Source organism: Elephantulus edwardii, unplaced genomic scaffold (assembly GCF_000299155.1).
Source record: "Elephantulus edwardii isolate Elephantulus edwardi_28Jun2011 unplaced genomic scaffold, EleEdw1.0 scaffold00053, whole genome shotgun sequence".
In the NCBI taxonomy this organism is placed as follows: domain Eukaryota; kingdom Metazoa; phylum Chordata; class Mammalia; order Macroscelidea; family Macroscelididae; genus Elephantulus; species Elephantulus edwardii.
In genome coordinates, this window is record NW_006399803.1 from 5,670,984 (window position 1) to 5,690,833 (window position 19,850).

The 19,850-nt window shown below is 37.4% G+C and overlaps 1 protein-coding gene across 1 annotated transcript in view; it reads left to right on the plus strand.

Annotated features, from left to right (window-relative positions):
- The window catches only part of TTC29 (tetratricopeptide repeat domain 29), a 239,339-nt gene that overhangs the window by 193,430 nt on the left and 26,059 nt on the right, over positions 1-19,850 (plus strand). Inside the window, exons 7-8 of the mRNA XM_006887039.1 lie at positions 2,674-2,765; positions 9,060-9,183. Of these exons, the coding sequence (XP_006887101.1) occupies positions 2,674-2,765; positions 9,060-9,183 (216 nt within the window). The remainder of the gene's footprint in view (positions 1-2,673; positions 2,766-9,059; positions 9,184-19,850) is intronic.

Here is a 19,850-nt window from a genome sequence, read left to right on the forward strand (position 1 = left end):
TATAGATTGAATGGGTATGAAGAAATGATAAAACACTGACACACATGCACCTTTGTGTGGTGAATATTTATAGTCCCAGAAACCCAAAAGAGAGTTGACATGAGTTGGATCCTATGTGATTGGAATGAATTTCAGTGGGTAGGGTCTAACATAGTGCCTGGTACTTAGTAATCATATTTTCTGGGGGGAAAACAGTTTTGTGTAATATACAAATATATTCCATCTTTATTTTAAAGTTTTATAATATCATAGGAGAATATATTGATAAACTGGGCCAAGGGAAAGGTAATATGTAAGATTACACATTTTAATGAGTTAATTACATTAAACAGTAGTTGTGTTGTTGTTGTTGTTGATTGCCTTCAAGTCGAGAACGACTCATAGTGACCCTATGAACAAAAGATCTGAAGCCCCTCTACAACTACCGACATTTATCCAAGTTCATAGAGTGTCCAGAGGCATGTTGTTTGAGCTCTGATGGTCTAGTGGCAAGAAGCTGCGCTACAATCCCAAAGGCACACCGTTCAAGGCCACCAGCTATTCTGTGGGAGAAGGATAGGCAATCTCCTACCATTCAATTAACTGCCTCTGAAAACCCTCTGGAGGGTCAGCTATGGGTCAATTTAGACTCCATGGTACACAACAACAATCAGTAGTAATGTTATCAAATAAATGAAGTTGCAATATTATAGAGCAAAATATGTATGGATGATCAAATTATAGTTACAATCTTATAAAATAAAAATTTACATGCATAAAAAAATAAATAAAAGGAGAAGAAAAGAAATGTTGTAGAACAACTATGCATTTCAAAGGCTGTTACAGTCTCTACCTAAATAGCTTGACGTTTGGATCCAATAATGTCATAAAATAAAAATGAAGCCTCATAGATTCTGTCCCTAAATTCCAAATGGTCTTTGACTTTCCAGACTATGGAGAATTGAAACAAAGTATTGTTAGTTATTCAAGACATCATGAAAAGAACATCCCAAATTTATACAAAGTTTATGAAAAGATGTAAAAGCAGGAATAAAAGTATACAAGTTTACAGATTAGCCAAGAATTAAAATTCTAGGTCAAAATGTGTCAACGAGTAAGTGTTAATGTTTGTATTAGCTCAGGCACACCACCTCTTAGCTTGCTACACTGTGGTGGCTTGTTTTTGCTTGTTGCTTTGTTGTATGAGTGTCAATAGTATTTCGGATTATAACATGGCCACTTACTGGAGGAACTTTAAAAGACAAAGTAAAAAGAAAAGTCCTGGGAAAATTAGCTAATGAAAGTCCAATGGATCACAACAGGATACTGTCTAATACAGTGATGAGGAATGAGACTCCAAGATTGGAGGGCATTTGAAATGCAGACTGGATACAACAATGAACTCAAATATATCAGTGACTGTGATAATGGTGCAGTGATAGGCAGCATCTGATGGTCTCAAGGTAAGAGACTGTGCTGCAATCACAAAGGTACATGATTCGAATCCACCAGCTGCACTTTGTCGGAGAAGGATGGGTAGCCTCCTTCCCTGCTGTTTACTGCCTCAGAAAACCTACTGGAGGGTCAGCTATGGGTCGATTTCTACTCATTGTTCCATAATAACACAACATACCATGAGTCAGAGTCAACCCAACCACAAGTAACATGGCAAGCGGTCTCTCATCAATCACGTGAAGCCAAAATTTTGTTAGATATCCCAACACTTTCGTTAAAATGATTTCCCAAATATTTACTTAAGAAAGTGAAGAGTAACATATGTCATCAGCTGCCTGCTGCAGGCAGTGACATGCAGGGCACACTGACGTCCTCACTCACAGTGACTCTCCGTCCTGAACCCCACCAAATGACGTTCACTAATTCTTTCTTAGAAAATGTGCAGAAATGATTTCCATGGAGGTCTTTGGAGATTTCTTGTGTCCTCATGTGTGTAATAGGTCGGGCCAAGTAACGATGAATAAAAGAGAAAGAATGGGGAGGAGGGGTTGTCAGTGTTTTCATGTATTTTTCTCCTTCTGGCCATTGGAAGAGAGAAAAAAAAAAGTGAAAAGGAAAATTATACCATACAGATGATGTCAGTATTAAATTAAATTAAGATCATATGTTTGGCTGTGGCAGCTGCACTCTTTTGATTATTGAAGAGATTGTTGGTAATGAAGTACATTTGTAAGAAATATTTTTAGCGTATGCTGTGTATGTGTACAAAGTGTGAGATATGCTTCTAATAAAATGATAGATTTAGAAATTGCCTGGTCCCTACATTCATGCCTGCCAAACAGCTATTTATAGAAAGAAAAGTGATATTCAAGCTACGATAGTAGAATATTATAATCTGCCTTCTATTACCTTCGCTAATAGTCCCATATTTTAGAGCAATGTTGTACAGCATTCAATTATTTATTCACACCTAAGTTATATAAATGGGAAGATTTGGGATTATGCTAGAGAAGAATTATTTTTACCAAGTAAGACCTCACTGCCATGGCTCACAGAGATTGCTGTGAAAAAGTTATACTATAGATAAAAATAAACCAAACCAACATGAATATTTAATAAACAAAAGAACTTTTATGGAGACATTAAAAACCACCATTAATTTTAATCTTCTGTTATGAAATGAAACATCAGCGTATCTGGTCATGCTATATGTCTCATGCGTATTTCTCTTTCTGATAGGTCCTTAGCACTTATGCCAAAATCTCCACAGACCTGGATGATGATCTCAGCTTGGGGACAGCATATGAAGCAATAGCCAAGGTCCTGCAGAGGTAAGCTAGCACATCCTTGTCTTGCTGTCACTGTGAGCCCGCTCAACTGTGAAAGACTTAAATTGTTTGAGGTCTGTCGCTTCCCATTACTGCCTGCTTAAATTTTAAGCAGTGCCCTTCTTAAGTGACCCTTTCATCTTCAGTTATTTTAAACCAATGTGGTGTTTTAAAATATACATATGAACCCCTCTATTGTAGACCCTTACTTTATATTATTTTTTGGGGAGACTTTCAGCAAGTTTAGTGATGACCTTGGATAAAAGGGGAAAAAATAAGGTCACCTCTCACAGGTTGAAAATAAATAAATAAATAAACGCAGAAAGCATAGAAATACATAGTACGCTTCAGTAACTGTGGCTTGCCATAACCTTTCTAGGTCTCTTTTTTGAAAAAAGTTCCATTTATAGTTCAATCATGCTTTTTGCATTAAAACATCTGCCCTTTGAGCATGTCTGCATAGACATTGGGTGCAAAAAACAGTATTCCTATCAATTTATTTAAAAGAAAAAATGTAAAGTAAGTATATCTGGAAAACTTCTGGTACATATTTCCAGAGTAAATAAATATATGACTTGCCTTTCACACGTTGTATTGTGTTTTCTGTGCACTCCATTTAAGGGTTGCATGATGTACATAGCAGTGTTATGATTGAGCCAAGATAGAATAAAATGGAAAAGTTGTTGACAGTAAAGTCATTGCTGTCAAGTCATTTCAATTCATGGCAACTTTATCGACTAGAGCAAAGCTGTTCCATAGTTACTTCCAAAGCTGTATTCTTCACAGGAGTAGACTGCCATCCCCCCCACCCCCCACTTCTATGGAGTAACTAATAGGTAAGGATTGTCAACTTTCCAGTTAGGAACTGAGTGCTTAAACATTGTGCCACCAGGGCTCCTAGACAAAATTCTAAAGACAATAAAGAGACTTCCCTGGTGGGGAAGGGAGTGTTGGGGAAAGGAAAGGGATGAATAGAACATTTTTAGGATAGTGAAACTATTCTTCATGGTATTGTATTGATAGATACATGTTATTGTGTATTTGCCAAACACTTGGGTTTTAATATTTACCATATTTAGTTAGATAGTGAATAACAAAGACCAAAGAAAATTTGATGCCTCTGACATATGGTGTTGGTGAAGAATATTAAATAGACCAGAAACTTCCAAAAGAATAAACAAATCCGTTCTGAAGAAGTATAGGCAGAATGTTTCTTAGAAGGGAGAATGAAAATTTGGGCAAAGTTTCACAAACTTTGGGCAAATTTTCAGAAGGAAGCAATCTTTGAAGAACAACAACATGAGAGGGGATCGGCAAAAAAATGGAAGACTTTCAACAAAACAGACTGACACATTAGCTGCAGCAAAAAAAAAAAAAAAAAAAGCCATGATTATGAAGACGGTTACAGGACTGGGCAGTGTTTCATTCTGTTTTATGTAAGATTGTTGTGAGTTGACTCAATGGCCTTTAACCACAGATAGGTACAAAGATAGAGACATAGATATATTTTTCAATATTCCTTTTGGGGGGGGGCTTTGGGGTTTTTTAATTAGTTTAATGAAAGTTTACAGAGACTTCGGATTTCCATTCATTCATTGTTGCACAATTTCCTCCCTGCCCAGCTCACCCAGTTTGCTTTTCTCTTTGAAAAGTAAATACACACACACATACATACATACATACATAATTCTTTAATTGTTATACAATCCCTCCCCACCCCCAGGCCACTCTATGCAGCCTTCATTCTGGACTCTCGTCATGACAATAATACCTAATCATATATTCCTCCCAAATAGTTCTTTTCTTTATCTATTTCAATTCAGTATACATTATTTATCCCCTCTTAGTTGTCCCCCAACTCTGATGTCAGACCCACATTACAACAGTGGCACTATGCAGTATTTGTCCTTTTGTGACTGAGATCTTTCGCTCAGCATAATGTCCTCCAGGGTCACCCATTTAGAATAAAATTGCATGAGTTCCCTGTTTTTCAATGCAGCATAGTATTCCATTGTGTGAATATACCACAGCTTCTCTAGCCATTCATTTGTTGATGGGCACTTGGGTTGTTTCCAGCCCTTTGCTATTGCAAACAAAGCCACAATAAACATGGGTGTGCATATATCTGCATGGGTGGCAGTTATGGTTTCTTTAGGGTATATTCCCAATAGTGGAATTGCTAGGTCAAATGGTATCTCTATTTCCAACTTTTTGAGAAAGCACCATATTGCCTTCTATAGTGGTTGTACCATTTTACACTCCCACCAACAGGGAATAAGTGTTCCAGTTTCTCCGCAACCTCTCCAGCATATGTTGTTTGCTGCTCTGTTAAATTTTGCTATTCTTATGAGATGATATCTCATAGTTATTTCTATTTGCATCTCTCTTAGAGCTAGGGATTTTGAACATTTCTTCATGTGTTTGTTCACCATCTGAAAGCCTTTTTTGGTGAAGTGTCAATTCATATCCTGTGCCCATTTTATCTTTTCATATTCTTAAATCTGCCTTTCTTAGGTTAGCAGGGGCATGCAAGAAATGGAACCCTGCCAAAAATAAAGGAAATTATAGTCATAGCAGCTGAAAAATAAATCATGCAGCATATGAAGCTAGCATCATCTCTAAATCTCTTTTTTCTAGCCTGTGCAATTGCACAAGTTTCAGTAATGGTTGCTCTATCTCTATAAACATATTTTATCTCTTTAGAGGAAATGGAAGAGGATAGCCATGCCTAGGATAAGTGTGTGTCTAAGACCATCAGCTGAGCATACATGAAAGGTGAACGAGCTCTAAGGCTGGAAGCTTCTAAAATGGTTATAAGAATTTATACTTGAGCCTTGAAAACATGTCCCATTCTTCAAGACTCAGTAGTTGAACGTTGCCTGTTTGGCAATACTAGACCTGACTCTAGTGTTAGAAGTGTTCCTGATGAAGGCTTTACTGGTGAATAGGGTATTACTCTTTTTTTATTTTATTTTACATCTGTATGAATAATAGCAATTACAAAAAAATGTTAAGCAGCATAACAAAAATAAAAAATTACAACATATCTGCTCCTTTGGGACACTAGTTGTCATTCTAAAATTATCACTGCAAATGCCTTTTAAAAGTCCAGAACTGTGTCAAGTAAAATAATGGTCCATAGGACAAAAAATAAAGGAAGTTGAAAAAATTACTGAGTAAATATTAGAATACAGTCATTCTATTTGAGTAGAGGAGGTCTTTAATTTTCTTTATGGCATTATTATATTTTTTGCCTTCATTTACTCTAATAACTGTCATAATTCTCCAACATAATCATGATTACTTTTAAATATAGCCTAGTGCAAGGAAGATAATCACAGAAATGAGAGATGTTCAAGATACACTGGTTACAACAAACCCTTCTCAAGATTTGTCCCATACCAATTGTAAATTTTCTTTCAAACTAAGGTTATATTATTTCCTAGAAAGCTTTCCACAGTGGAGATCTTTAAATCAATCAGTGCAAAGTTTCAACTGTGAAAATTACCTTTCTGTTATAGCTGAAAATTAATTTCTTCTTGCTTGAGAGAAACGGCATGCCCTAGTAATTTTCATATATTCTTTAGAATGTAGCATCCAACCTTTGATGTGAAACTTCCTAAAAATGACCAAAAAAATGGCCATCAAAACATTTCTATTAATTCATGAAATTAAGAATAGCTTTTTACATTTTCTCCTTTTCACTGATTCCATTTGCCTTATTACTTTCATCTGTGGCCCACAAACTTGGTGGCACAATCAACAAACCCCTTGGTAGCTGTTTCATCTCTGCTCTATTTGATTTCTTCTCTCTGAGTAAATGATTAAGTTTTCATGCATTGGTTCAACCAAAATCTATGTTCACTCAACCACATCCTTTATTGATTACTTCTACTGCAAACAGTAGGCCAAGTGTGATATACATAATTGGACAGTTGTCAAGGGATGTGGGTGTTAACAGTCCTGTTTTCCCAGTTGGAAACTGGAATCACCTTGATACACAAATATTCTGCACTGTTTCATTCTCATTCTTTGGACCGAGGGGTCCTGTTCCTCAGAATATATGTTTCTAACTCTCTAAGGCCTGGTTGAATGAATTTAATGATTATCCCATATAATATGCTGTTCAAGTTGCACCTGTGCACTGCATATAGAAAACTGGAATTAATATTTGTCTAACATTTTAACCTTGCCCTTCAACTAAACACAAATAATCTAGAGCCATTCTGTAAGAAAATATTTTCTTTTTAACCCTTCCAATGAAAGACTAACTTCACAGTCTATTGCTAACTTTTACATTTGAAGACTTTTAAAAAATCATATTATGTTTATATATCAGATGCTGTACTTCTAATTTTTCTGGCCATGAGACGGTAGATTGACTATATAGGGCATATAGTTTATAATGGGAAGACATTCTGCAGAATTTTTGACTGGGGCAAGTTTCAGATAATTTGGGGTATTTGGGGGATCTGTTGCTCCTGTTAAGGGAGGGAGGAAATAATACAAGTAACCCAACAAAAGTTTTATTTATACTGCTTTATGTTTCTTGTTTTCTGATCTTGGTTTTGGTTTTTGTTAATTTTCTGTAAGTTTTTTTCAGTTTCTATATTTATCAATCCTCTATAGACTCAACAGAATCCAAAATGTACTTCCATCCAAAATATGCCTAAATAAACTAAGGTTAAAATGATAACAAAAAAAGTCTGTGTTCATTTCTTTTTTCACCATTTTGTCCCTTTAACAGTACAATTGAGAAAATACTGACCTTACAAAACTCACAGCAGTTTAATAAAAATTCTTTTTAGTCTTAGAAATCCATAGGTCTGAACAGAAAGAGAAGTTATTATATTATTTCCATTATTAATAATTTAATATGCTCCGTTTATCTCATGCCCTGTTAGCTGCAAAAAGGACAAGTATTTAAGTGACAATAGTCAATGTACCATGTGTCACAGTTTATCCCTGTGACTTATAGCCATGCCTGTAATAGTCACAATTTCAAAGACATGAACAGGGTATTTCTATTTTTTCTGAATTAGAGGACATTCGTTACCAATAATAAACAAAATCAAACACGCTAAAAAAATGATCATACCTGAGATGCACATAGTAAACAACACAAATGTTTATTGACTCTTCTTGATGAAAAATAGACACCAAAACCTTACGAAGCAATTTGCTTCACATAATATAATTTCACATTACAATATCTACTATTTCCAAGCAAGAATGATGAGGCCTCGCCTCACATACTTTGGATATGTTGCTAGGAGGTGCTATTCCTTGGAGAGGAACATGATGCTGGGAAGGGTGGAGGGTCAGCAAAGGAAAGAAAGACCCACAACCAGGTGGATTGACAAGGTGACTGCGGCAATGGGCTCTTGTGCGTCAGGAAGTGTGAGGATGGCCCAGGACAGAACAGGGTTCAGATCTTTTGTTCATAGAGTTACTATGAGTTGTGCTTTTTTGATGACACCTAACAACAACAACAATAGTGTTTCCAAAAATAATACTTAATGAACACATCATCTTGGAAAATTGCAAGTACAGAACTGTGAGAGGAATAGTCTTTTATTTCACTGACAGAAGTGAGATGTATATGTATATGTATATGTATATGTGTAAACACACACAAACACACACATGTGAGCATGTTCATGTAGAAACGTGCTTTTAATTCTCTTGCATATTTACCAAGGAGAGGAATTTCTGAATCATTGAATACCTCTAGGAGTCCTAGTGGTGTAGTGTGAAACATATCAAGCAGCTAAACAAAAAGAAGTCCAAATTCACTAATTGCTCCATAGAATAAATATGGACAATGTCCTGTCAAAGATCTGCATCCTTAGAAACCCAGTGGAGGGACAGCATGAGTTAGAACTGACTCAGTGGTAGCGTGTGCATATGCTAACTCTACAGTGGTTTTTGAAAAATCTATTATTTTCTATAGCAACTTCCTGTTTCCATTTCTCCCTCTTTCAATCCTTTCTTCATCTGTCATGATGGCTTAGTGGTAAGGACTTATGCTTTCTTGATATTGAGATGTAATTAAGAGGGAAAGAGGAAATAAATCTAAGGTAAAAATGTCTCACTCAAGAAGCCATTCCCTTCAACAGTGTATAAGGATGATAGAAGTATGCTATCACAAAGAAAAGTCACAAATTTATTAATTTAATATTCACATTTTAAATCTCATTGTTCTAAAAATCATTTTACATTTTCTAAGACATTTTCTTTTCACTGTGACCTTAATTGAGATTGTACACAAACAACTTTCTATTTTCTTTATTTTAGCCAAGGAAATATGACAGAAGCAATTAAATTCTTGCAAAAAGTTCTGAATATTGCAAGAAACAATCTTCAAAATCTAGATGTTGTGCGAGCAAGTACAATGCTTGGAGACATTTACAATGAAAAGGTAAGTGAGTGAGTGAGAGTGTGCGTGTGTGCGTGTGCATGTGTGTGTGTGTGTGTGTGTGTGTGTGTGTGTGTTCCTCATTTCTAGAAAGAAATCTGCAGTTTAAAAATTCTATTTGTGGTCTTTCCTGACCTTTCTACATGGTGTTCTCCCAGTGCCGCAGGACAGCTTAGCTGCGTAGCAAGATTTGGGTAGTGGTCATACAGTGATTAGAGGCAAAGAAGCAACTCCTTCTTGCTTCTGTTCTTGAACTTGAGTAACACCTTGGACCCAGACACCACGAGCTACTCTGATTAATATTTTCATAGCCAGAGCAGATTCTAAGTGATTTAATATTTTAAAGAAGAATTAAAGCATCTAAGTTCTAGAGAATTTAATTGTGACAGTTGACTTTTATATGCTTATACTTTTTTCTTGTTATTGGTAAACTATTTTTTAATATTTTATTGTGGATTGTGGAGGGACAGTGCTAGAAAGGAAGATCCTTGATGAGATGGATTGATTCAGTGTCTCGGGTAATGGAGCAGATTTGTCAGAGACAATAAGATTGACACAGTATCCTGTGTTTATGGGTTTATGGCTGTTGTACATAGGGTCGCTATGAGTCACAGGCCACTCGAAGGCACATAACAACATTGAGTATTATATGAAAGTTTATAAAATAAATCTTTTTCCAGTGCAGCAATTTATACCCCTTTTGGTTTGTGACATTAGCCGCATTCTTCTCAGTGTCATAAAAGTCTCCCTCTTTCCTCCCTTGGTTTCCTGTTTTCACTCATCCTGCTTTCATTTCTTTCTCCATTTTTCATGATGTTGCTTACTGGCCCAGGGGTAAAGACTTTTGCTTTCTTGATACTGAGATGCAATCCAGAGGGGAAGAGGAAACAAATCTAAAGTAAAAATGTCTCACTCAAGAAACAATTGTTTTGTGAAAATAGATCATTTGAGAGGCTGGACTTTAGGAGGAAAAATGTGGCATCAGGATTGGAGAAAGACTTATCAACAACCCTTGTTATGCAGTTCATACAACCTTGTTTGTCAAAACTGAAGAGGAGCTAGCATGTTTGTCACAGTAAGTCAAGGACCACAGTCTTCAGTATGGATTGAAGCTCAACATCAAAAAGACAAATATTCTTACTACTGGGCCAATTGGCAGCACCATGATAGATGGAGAAGATATTAAAATTGTTAACAATTTCAGGCTTTTAGGGTCCATAGTCAACACTCTTGCCAACAGCAGTCAAGAAATCAAAAAGATGAATTGCACTGGGGAAATCTGCTATCAGGAACCTCTCCACAGTGCTGAAGAGTGACCATGTCATTCTACAGATTAAGGTGTGTCTGATCCATCCCATAAATTTCACAATTACTTGCTATGCATCAGATATCTGGACAATGACTAAGGATGACAGAAGAAGAATCAATGTCTTTGAGCTGTGGTGCTGAAGAAGAGTATTGAATATACCATGGACTACTGAGAGAACAAACAAGTCTGTTCTGGAGAGGGTGAAACCATGGAGAAAAGGATTTTGAAGCTCTGTCTCATATACTTTGGACATGTTACAGAAGGGACCAGTCCTTGGAGGAGGACATCATACTTGGAAGGATGGAGGGACAGTGGAAGAGAAGAAAACACTGGATGAGATGGTTTGACACAATAACTGGGGTAATGAAAGTGGGTGTTTTAAAGACAGTGAGATGTGCTCAGGATAGGACATGGTTCACAGCTATTTTGCATAGGATTACTGAGCACAGATGACTTGACAGCACATTGATCATAATAGACATTTGGTTCGCTTTCTTGATTTTGATCTAGTACAACCCACATTCTCCATTCAAAACACTTCATAAAAGAGAATTTTTCTAGTAATAATTGATATTGCAATCATAATTAGAAATCTTGAGAGTAGTTATATTTCCAGACTGCATATGTTGTTGATACTGTATTCTGTTCTCATACTTTTTTTTTTTTAGATTCTGTGTATGTGTAATGATTTAAAGAAGTAATTCTAATACCAGGCTATTTAAGTTAAATCTGAGCCATTGTACATATGAGATCTGAGATCTTGGACAAATTTATTTAGGTGCCTCAGTTTTCTTGCCTCATGAAGTGGTAGTGAGGATCGAATCAAGACATATAAAGTACTTATAATTATACCTGATGGCAATTAAGTGCTTTATTGTTGCTGCTGTTACTAAGGATTTTGACTCAGGGTGACCTTTCTCTTTTCCAGAGGTCCAGAGAGTTTAAGTAACTCACTGCAGGTCTCAAAGTTTCCAGGTGACAGTGATAATAATTCAGACTCATACTCATAACCATTACATAATACCATTCTCTTTTTTAAAGTTTATTTTGTTGATTTCAGAATTATTTATGTTTTTATAAAAGAAACTTAATTTGACATTTGCTTAAATAAAGTAAATGAATAATTCTGTAGTTCCTATGATGGAAAGGTGTTTTCAAACACGGTGGTTGATTTCTTATTCCCATCTTTTACCCTCTCTCTTTTCCTGACCTCCCTCTCTCCCAATCCTTAAACTATCATTTTAGGAGCTTTGTCCTGTTGACTCTCTTCCTCTGTTCCTTCTCTGTTAACCATGGTGTGGCTATCTGTACTCTTCACCCTTTATCTTCTCCTGTCTTTATTTATCTCCTCCTGTCTTTCTGATCTTTCTCATATTGTTTCCATTTCCTGTTGCCCTTGCCATCACTGTGACACTGTTGACTCTTCTTCAACACCACAATTCAAAGGCATCAATTCTTTGTCTATCATTCTCATTCACTCTCCAGCTCTCATATGCATAGCAAATGATTGGAAAGATCATGACCTGAATCAGGTGCACCTTAGTCTTTAAACTGACATCAGTTTTCCTTAGTACTTCAGAGAAGTCCTTGACAGCAGCCTTTCACAGTGCAATATATCTTTTGATTTCTTGACTATTCATATGAAGAATGACTGATTTGTGTTTGGTGTTTTTTCGGTTTAGAGATAGAGAGAGAGAGAGAAAGAGGTAGAGAGAGAGGGAGAGAGAGAGAGAGACGAAGTCCATATTTTCTTGTGGCTTACAATCTAGTAGGGAATCATATCTGATAGTGGCTACATTCCGAGTGAACAGTCAAGAGTCTGCTGTCAAGGACCTCTCCAAACTACTAAGGAAATATGATGTCAGTTTAAAGACTAAGGTGCACCTGATTCAGGTCATGATCTTTTCAATCATTTGCTATGCATATGAGAGCTGGAGAGTGAATGAGAATGATAGACAAAGAATTGATGCCTTTGAGTTTGGTGTTGAAGAAGAGTATTGAATATCCTACAGACTTTGCAACCAGAGTGTTCCTTGGAGGCAAGGCTAATGAAGCTTCATCTCTCACACTTTCGGCACGCTGTTAGGAGGGACCATTCTTTACAAAGGAATATCATGCTTGGAAAGGTGGAGGGTTAGAGAGAAAAGACGAACTTCACTGAGATAGTATATCAAAGTGACTGATTCAGTGTGCTCAATGGTTTCATAGATGATGAGGATGGCACAGGATAGGACAGGGTTCAGATTTGTTGTTAAAAGATCACTGAGATGTACTCGACTTGATGGCACCTAATAACAACTGTAAAAATCTATAGTCTCATTTTAAAGGGTTTCCCTTCAAACAAAGGAGCAAAACTCACATTTGTTTTTATTCCACAACCACACAATACCTCAAACCTAGTCTTTAAATTTAACATGAATATCGATTATCAATAGTTTGTTAAGTTCCTTCGGGTTGTTGTTGTTGTTATGTGCCATCGAGTCACTTGCAACTCATAGCGACCCTACGTACAAGAGCCCTAAACGCTGTTCTATCCTGTGTCAGCCTCGCTGTCTCTGACACATTCATTCTCATCACTCCACTCACAGAATCAATCCATCTCAGCGAGGGTCTTCCTCTCCTGCGCCGCCCCTCTCCAAGGACCAGTCCCTCCTTGCAACATGCCCAAAGTATGTCAGACGAAGCTTTAGAATACTTGCCTCCAAGGAGCATTCTGGCTTCACCCTCTCCATGACAAACCTGTTTGTTCTCCTAGCAGTCCATGGTATATTCAACACTTTTTCCCAGCACCACAGCTCAAAGGCATCAATTCTCCTTCTATCATCCCTATTCATTATCCCACTCTCCCACTCATAGTACATAATTGCAAAGACTATAGCCTGGATCAGGAGCACCTTAGTCACCAGCCTGACTTCGTTGCTCTTCAGTACTCTTGAGAGGTCTCTCACAGCTGACTTTCCCAATGCAATTCGTCTCCCAATTTCCTGGCTGCTGTTACCAAGAGTGTTGACTGTGAGCCAAGTAAACTAAAACTGTTAACTATCTGAATCTCTTCACCATCCATACTGATGCTGCCAATTGGCCCAGTGGTGAGAAGCTTTGTTTTCTTGATATTGAGCTTCAATCCGTATTGAAGACTGCAGTCCTTGACTTTCTGCAGCAAGCGCTTCAGGTCCTCCCCAGTTTCAGCAAGCAGTGACTTATTTGGTAATTCTATGAATAACCTTACCCTGTTTTGTACCATCTACACAGTTTTAACTATGTTAAAACTTATGCTTTTCTAATTTCAGAACTCATAAGATAACTGAACTGAGTAATTAAAAGAATAATATTTTAATACTTAAAATTTTTTTTAACATTTTTACTAAGACTTTTAATCCCATTGATATATATTTTATCCCTTGGTTTTCAGTTATGGAAAAACAGTTTATTCTCAAAAGGTAAAATAATATCCAAAAGCTGTGTCACCTGCTAAAAGGCACATTTACTCTTTTATCCCTACAATAGTACAATATAAAACCTGTAGGTTCTAAGTGTATTCATGTGAAATGACAGTCATCAAATGTACAAGTTGATTGTTCTTGTTGTTGTTATGTGTCATCAAATCACCTGCAACTCTTGGCAACTCTATGTTCAACAGCTCTGAACCCTTCCCTGTCCTGAGCCAGTCTCACTAACTTCAACACACCTTCCCCCCAGTGTCCCACTTACCATATCAATCCCTCTCATCCAGGGTCTTCCACTCCTGTGCTGTGTCTCCACCTTTCCAAGCATGATGTCTTTCTCAAAGGCTGCTCATTCCTGGACACTTTCCCAAAGCATGTGAGACAGAGCTTCAAAATTGTGATATTGTTCAATAATTTTCACTCTGCCGAGTCACCTTATTTTGGAATGGGAATAAGTATGGATATTTTCCAGTCAGTTAGCCAGGTAGTTTTCTTCCAGATTTCTTGACACAACCTGGTGAGCATGTCCAGGACAGCATCTGTTTGTTGAAATATGTCAATTTGTATTCCATCAATTCCTGGGGCCTTATTGATTTCTGTTGTTGCCATTATTATGTGCCATCAAGTCACCTGCGACCCTATATACAGCTGCTCTGAAGCCTCTGAAGCCCTGTTCTGAGCCAGTCTCACTGATTTTGATACACAAACCCCCATTATCCCAGTTACTGTAGCAATCCACCTTATATGGGGTATTCCTTCCCTGCACTGTCCCTCCACCCTTCTGAGCTCCGAGGTTTGGTCTTTTCTGGCCATATGCCTAAAGTAGGTGAGATGGAGCTACAAAATCTTAGCCTCCAAGGAAAAACTTGGTTTCAGTCTCTCCTGGTCAGACCTATTTGTTTGTGGTTTTGTTTTGGTTTGGTTTTTTTTTTACAGTCCATAGTATGTTCAAGACTCTTCTCCAGCACAGCAACTCAAAGGCATCAATTCTTCTTCGATCATCCTTAGTCATTATTGATCTCTCTGATGTATAGCAAGTAATCCATGGCCTGGATCATGTGCACCTTAGTCTCTAGAACTTCCAATAATTCAAGCTGGATTCAGAAGAGGCTATACTATAAAGAATTTCATTGCTGATGTCAGATGGATCTTGGATGAAAGCAGAGAATACTAGAAATATGTTTACTTGTGTTTTATTGACCATACAAAGGTATTTGATTGTGCAAATCATGAAAATTACAGATAGCACTGGAGAGAATGACAGTCTCATCCAAGTTGTGCTCACAGAAACTGTACATAGATCAAGAAACAGTTGTCTGAACAGAACACAAGGGGATACTCTATTATTAAAGATCAGGAAAATTGTGTGCCAGGAATATATCTTTTCTCCATATCTATTGAATAAGTTTACTGAGCAAAACATTTCAGAAACTGGATAATGTAAAGATGAATGTGCTACTTAGAAGCATGGATGGTAATAACTCCACCTCACATACTCTGGGCATGCTATCAGGAGAGGTCAGTCCCTGGAAAAAGACATCATGTTGGGAAAGGAACAGGTCCAAGGAAAAGAAGAAGATCATCCTTGAGATCTTCTGGGAGTTCTGGTGACCTCATGGTAAGAAGTTGTGTTGCAATCCCAAAGACAGGTGGTCCAAAGCCACCAGCTGCCCTGTGAGGGAAAGATGGACAGTCTTCACCTATCCAATTTACTGCCTCTGAAAAGCCCCTGGAAAATCAACAATAACACACGACAACAACTCCTTGAGATGGATTGTAACTGAATGACTTTAACAATGCTCTTAAACGTGATGCCAATTGGTGAGGATGGCACAGGATAGGATAAGGTTCAGATCTGTTGTTCATAGGGTTGCTATGAATCTTAGTCAACTTGAAGATGCAGAACAGCAGTAACAACATCATTTTCTCTACATACTTCTTAAGTTTAAAAGACTTCTCAGACACTGTGCTGTTAACTAGTTAATAAGAATTTTTTGAGACTTGGACACCATTGCTCATAGAAGCATTTTTCACTAAGAGCATGGAAACAGCCCAAATGTCTAACCACAATCAAATGGACTGAGAAAGTATGGTACATTCACATGGTGGAATACTACGCAACACACAAGGGAAATGATTTGTAAATAACTACCTAACTTGAGAGGGACTAAAGAGCATTATGCTAAGTGAACTAACACAGTCCTATGAGGAAAAAGACTGTAAAAGACCATTATTGTAGAAATACATAACTAGTAAAATGTGTATGAAGAGCTAAGCGGGAGAGAGGAAGGAGCAGAGGGTTGAGGATGGCCAAGAGGGCTTATCATAGGGTCACAAAATTTTTTGGGTGAAGAGAGGAGTGGGTTAAGGAAATTAGAAAGAGCTGGTGTGAATAACAATGTCTATGAACTTTGTAAGTAAATTCGTATAAAATGAAAACTTTGTATATTAAAATATTAGACATAACAAAGTATATTTATTGAAACTAAATGATAATTTGTTTTCTTTCTCATTTTTGAGAGAACAAGATTAAACCCTTGATGAATTCTTAAATTTCCTTAAATTTAAAAGGCTTCAGGCCTTTTGCTCATAGGGTCACTATGAGTAATGCTCGACTTGAAGGCCATCAACAACAAGGCCACAAATCCATTTCTCAACAAAGTATTGGCAATACATTTCACATATCTACCTTTTGTGAATTCATCAAGGCTATAACCTTGTTCTCTCAAAAATGAGAAAGAAAATATAACTATCATTTAGTTTCAATAAATACACTTTGTTATGCTATTTGCACTTGTTAGGTGCTGTCAAATCGAGTATGACTTATAGCGACCCTATGTACAAAAGATCTGAACCCTACTCTATCCTGTAACACCCTAACACTTCCTTACACACAAGAGCCCATTGCAACAGTTACCATATCAATCCACCTGGTTGAGGGTCTTCTTCTCCCTCTCTGACCCTCCACCCTTCCCAACATCATGTCCTTCTCCAAGGAATAGCACCTTTTAGCAACATGTCCAAAGTATATGAGGCAAAGCTTCATCATTCTTGCCCCAAAGAACACTCCAGCTGCACCATCTGCATGACATATCCATTTGTTCTCTTGGCCATCCATGGGATGTTCAGTGCTCTCCTCCAGCACCACAGCTCAAAGGCATCAATTATTTTCCTGTCATCCTTATTCATTGTCCAGCTCTCAGATGCACAGCAAGTAATTGGAAAGACCATGGCCTGAATCAAACACACCTTGGTCTTCAAACTGACATCACTACTTGTCAAAAATTTGGGAAGGTCTGCAGATTTTCCCAGTGCAATGCATCTCATTATTTCCCGAATGTTCATACCATGGGTGTTAATTGTGGATCCAAGCAAGATGCAGCTGCTGAAAATTTCAGTCCCCTCTCCAACTATCATGATGCCATCTATCAGTCCAGAGGTAAAAATCTTTGTTGTTTTCCTAACACTGAGTGCAATCCATCCTGAAGGCTGCATTCCTTGATCATGTGCAACAAGTGCTTCAAGTTCTCCTCACTTCCAATAAGCAAGGTTGTGTCATTTGCATAATGCTGGCTATTGATGGGTCTCCCTCCAATCCTGATGCTACACTTTTCCTCATATAGTCCAGCTTCTCAGATAACTTGCTCAGCATATAGATTGAATAGGTATGTAGAGAGAATATAATCCTGGTGCACTCCCTTCCCATTTCCAAACCACACAGTGTTCCCCACTCCGTTCATATACCAGCCTCCTGGTCCAAGTATAGGTTCCATATGAGTACAATTAACTGCTCTGGGACTTCCATTCTTCTCAACGTACCACAACTTGTTAGGATCCACATAGTCAAATTTCTTTGCTTAGTCAGTAAAGCACAAATAGACATTCTTCTGGAATTCCTTATTTTCAGCCAGGATTCATCTGACATCAGCAATGATATCCCTGGTGCCATGGCCTTTCCTAAATCCTGCTTGAACTTTGATAGTTCCCTATTTATGTATTATTCCAGCCATTTTTTAATTATTCAACAGTATTTTGCTTGCATGTGACATCAATTGTATTGTTCTATAATTTCCACACTCAGTTGGATCACCTTTCTTAAGAATGGGAAAAATATGGTTAGCTGTCCTACTAATTAAGCTTTTTCTTAAAAAAACCAATCTACCCGCAGGTAAGTAAGACTTAACCTAAAGTTATTGTCCAACTTTAATCTGCACTCTCCCACTTATTAACAGCATTTAGTGTTGTTCTGTACCACTGAGTTGGAACTGACTCATAGCTGACCCTCCCAGGGGGTTTTCACAAGCTGTAAATTACATGGGAAGAGATTGCCCATCTTTCTTAAGCAGAGCAGTATGTGGATTTGAACATGTGCATTGGGGTTGACAGCACGTCTTCTTACTACGCCACCACACCAGAACAAATTAGTTTTTTCATCCTTCGTTACCTTATCTTTCAAATAATAATAATAAGATGACCTCTAGGGAAATTGTATAAGGGTTTGATATGTTAGAATATATATGGTACCCAGGAAAATGCTTAACACATATTGGGTTAAGACTTACACAGTAAGAGACTTATGTTTATTATCAAGTCAGTTCCCATTCATATCAATCCTGGACAACAGAATAAAACCCCTCCTCATCGTATGCCATCTCCACAATCACTGTTATGCTTGAGCCAATTGTTTTAGTCACTCCCACTGTTGTTGTCACTGTGTCAGTCCATCTTGCTGAAGACCTTCCCCCTTTTTTTGACCTTGCTTTACCAAACATGATGTCTGTGCTCTTCTGATAACATGTCCAAAGTCTTTCAAGTTTTACTTCTGAGGAGCATTCTCCGTATATTTTTTCCAAAACAGATTTGTTTATTCTTCTAGAAAAAGGCATGAATTCTTCAATCTTCCTTATTTATTGGCCGACATTCTCATGCAAATGAGGCAATTGAAAACACTATGGCTAACATCAGACTCACCTGGATCCTTAAAGTGACATATTTGCTGTTGAATACTTTCAAGAGGTCATTTGCAGGAAAGTTACCTAATGCTTTATTCCAGTTATTGTTCCTGTGTGCATGGGAGAAGGATGGGCAACCTCCTCCCATGTGATTAACTGCCTTGAAAACTCGCTGGAGGATCAGCTGTAGATCAGTTCTGACATGACGGTACACAACAACAGCGTGCTGCTGAGGTATAGCCAACTCATAGCTGACCTTCAAGTAGGTTTTCAGAATCAGTAAATCATAGTGGAAGAGTTTCCCCATCTTACTACAGCAGAGCAGCTGTTAAATTCAAATCACCTGCCTTTAGGTGGGCAACACGACACCTTACCACAGGCCACCAGGTATATACAGAAAACTAGAGAAATAGAGACAGATTTAGATAGATATCTATCCGTAATTAAAATTAAATCTTTGGCAACTTCAATCTTTTCTCCATTTATCCAGATGATGCTTATTGGTCTGGTAGTAGTGATTTTCGTCTTTTTATGTTGGGGCATAATCCATACTGAAGGCTGTGGTCTTTGATCTTCATCAGTACTTAGCATCTTAAAATCTCAAATTCAGATCTCTCAACTTCAAACCTATATCCCACTGCTTGTTTGACATTTTTATTTCGATCACTTCAGGTATCACCCATTAACTATCACATCCAAAATTCTATTCCTCTAACAACTTCATTTGCAAATGTGATAGAATACTATTCTGAAATTTTCTGAAAAGTCTTCCCCTCTCAATCTTTGAAGTCTCTTCATGTGGCCTTATCCAGATGCATAGAAGTTTTTGTTGCTATTGTCATTTTCAATTTTGTGTTTGTTTTGAGTGAAGCCTTATAGAGAAAATTGATTTTATTATTTTTTTAATAATTTTAATGAACATTTACAGATAATTTGGATTTCCATTCATTCATTGCTGCACTT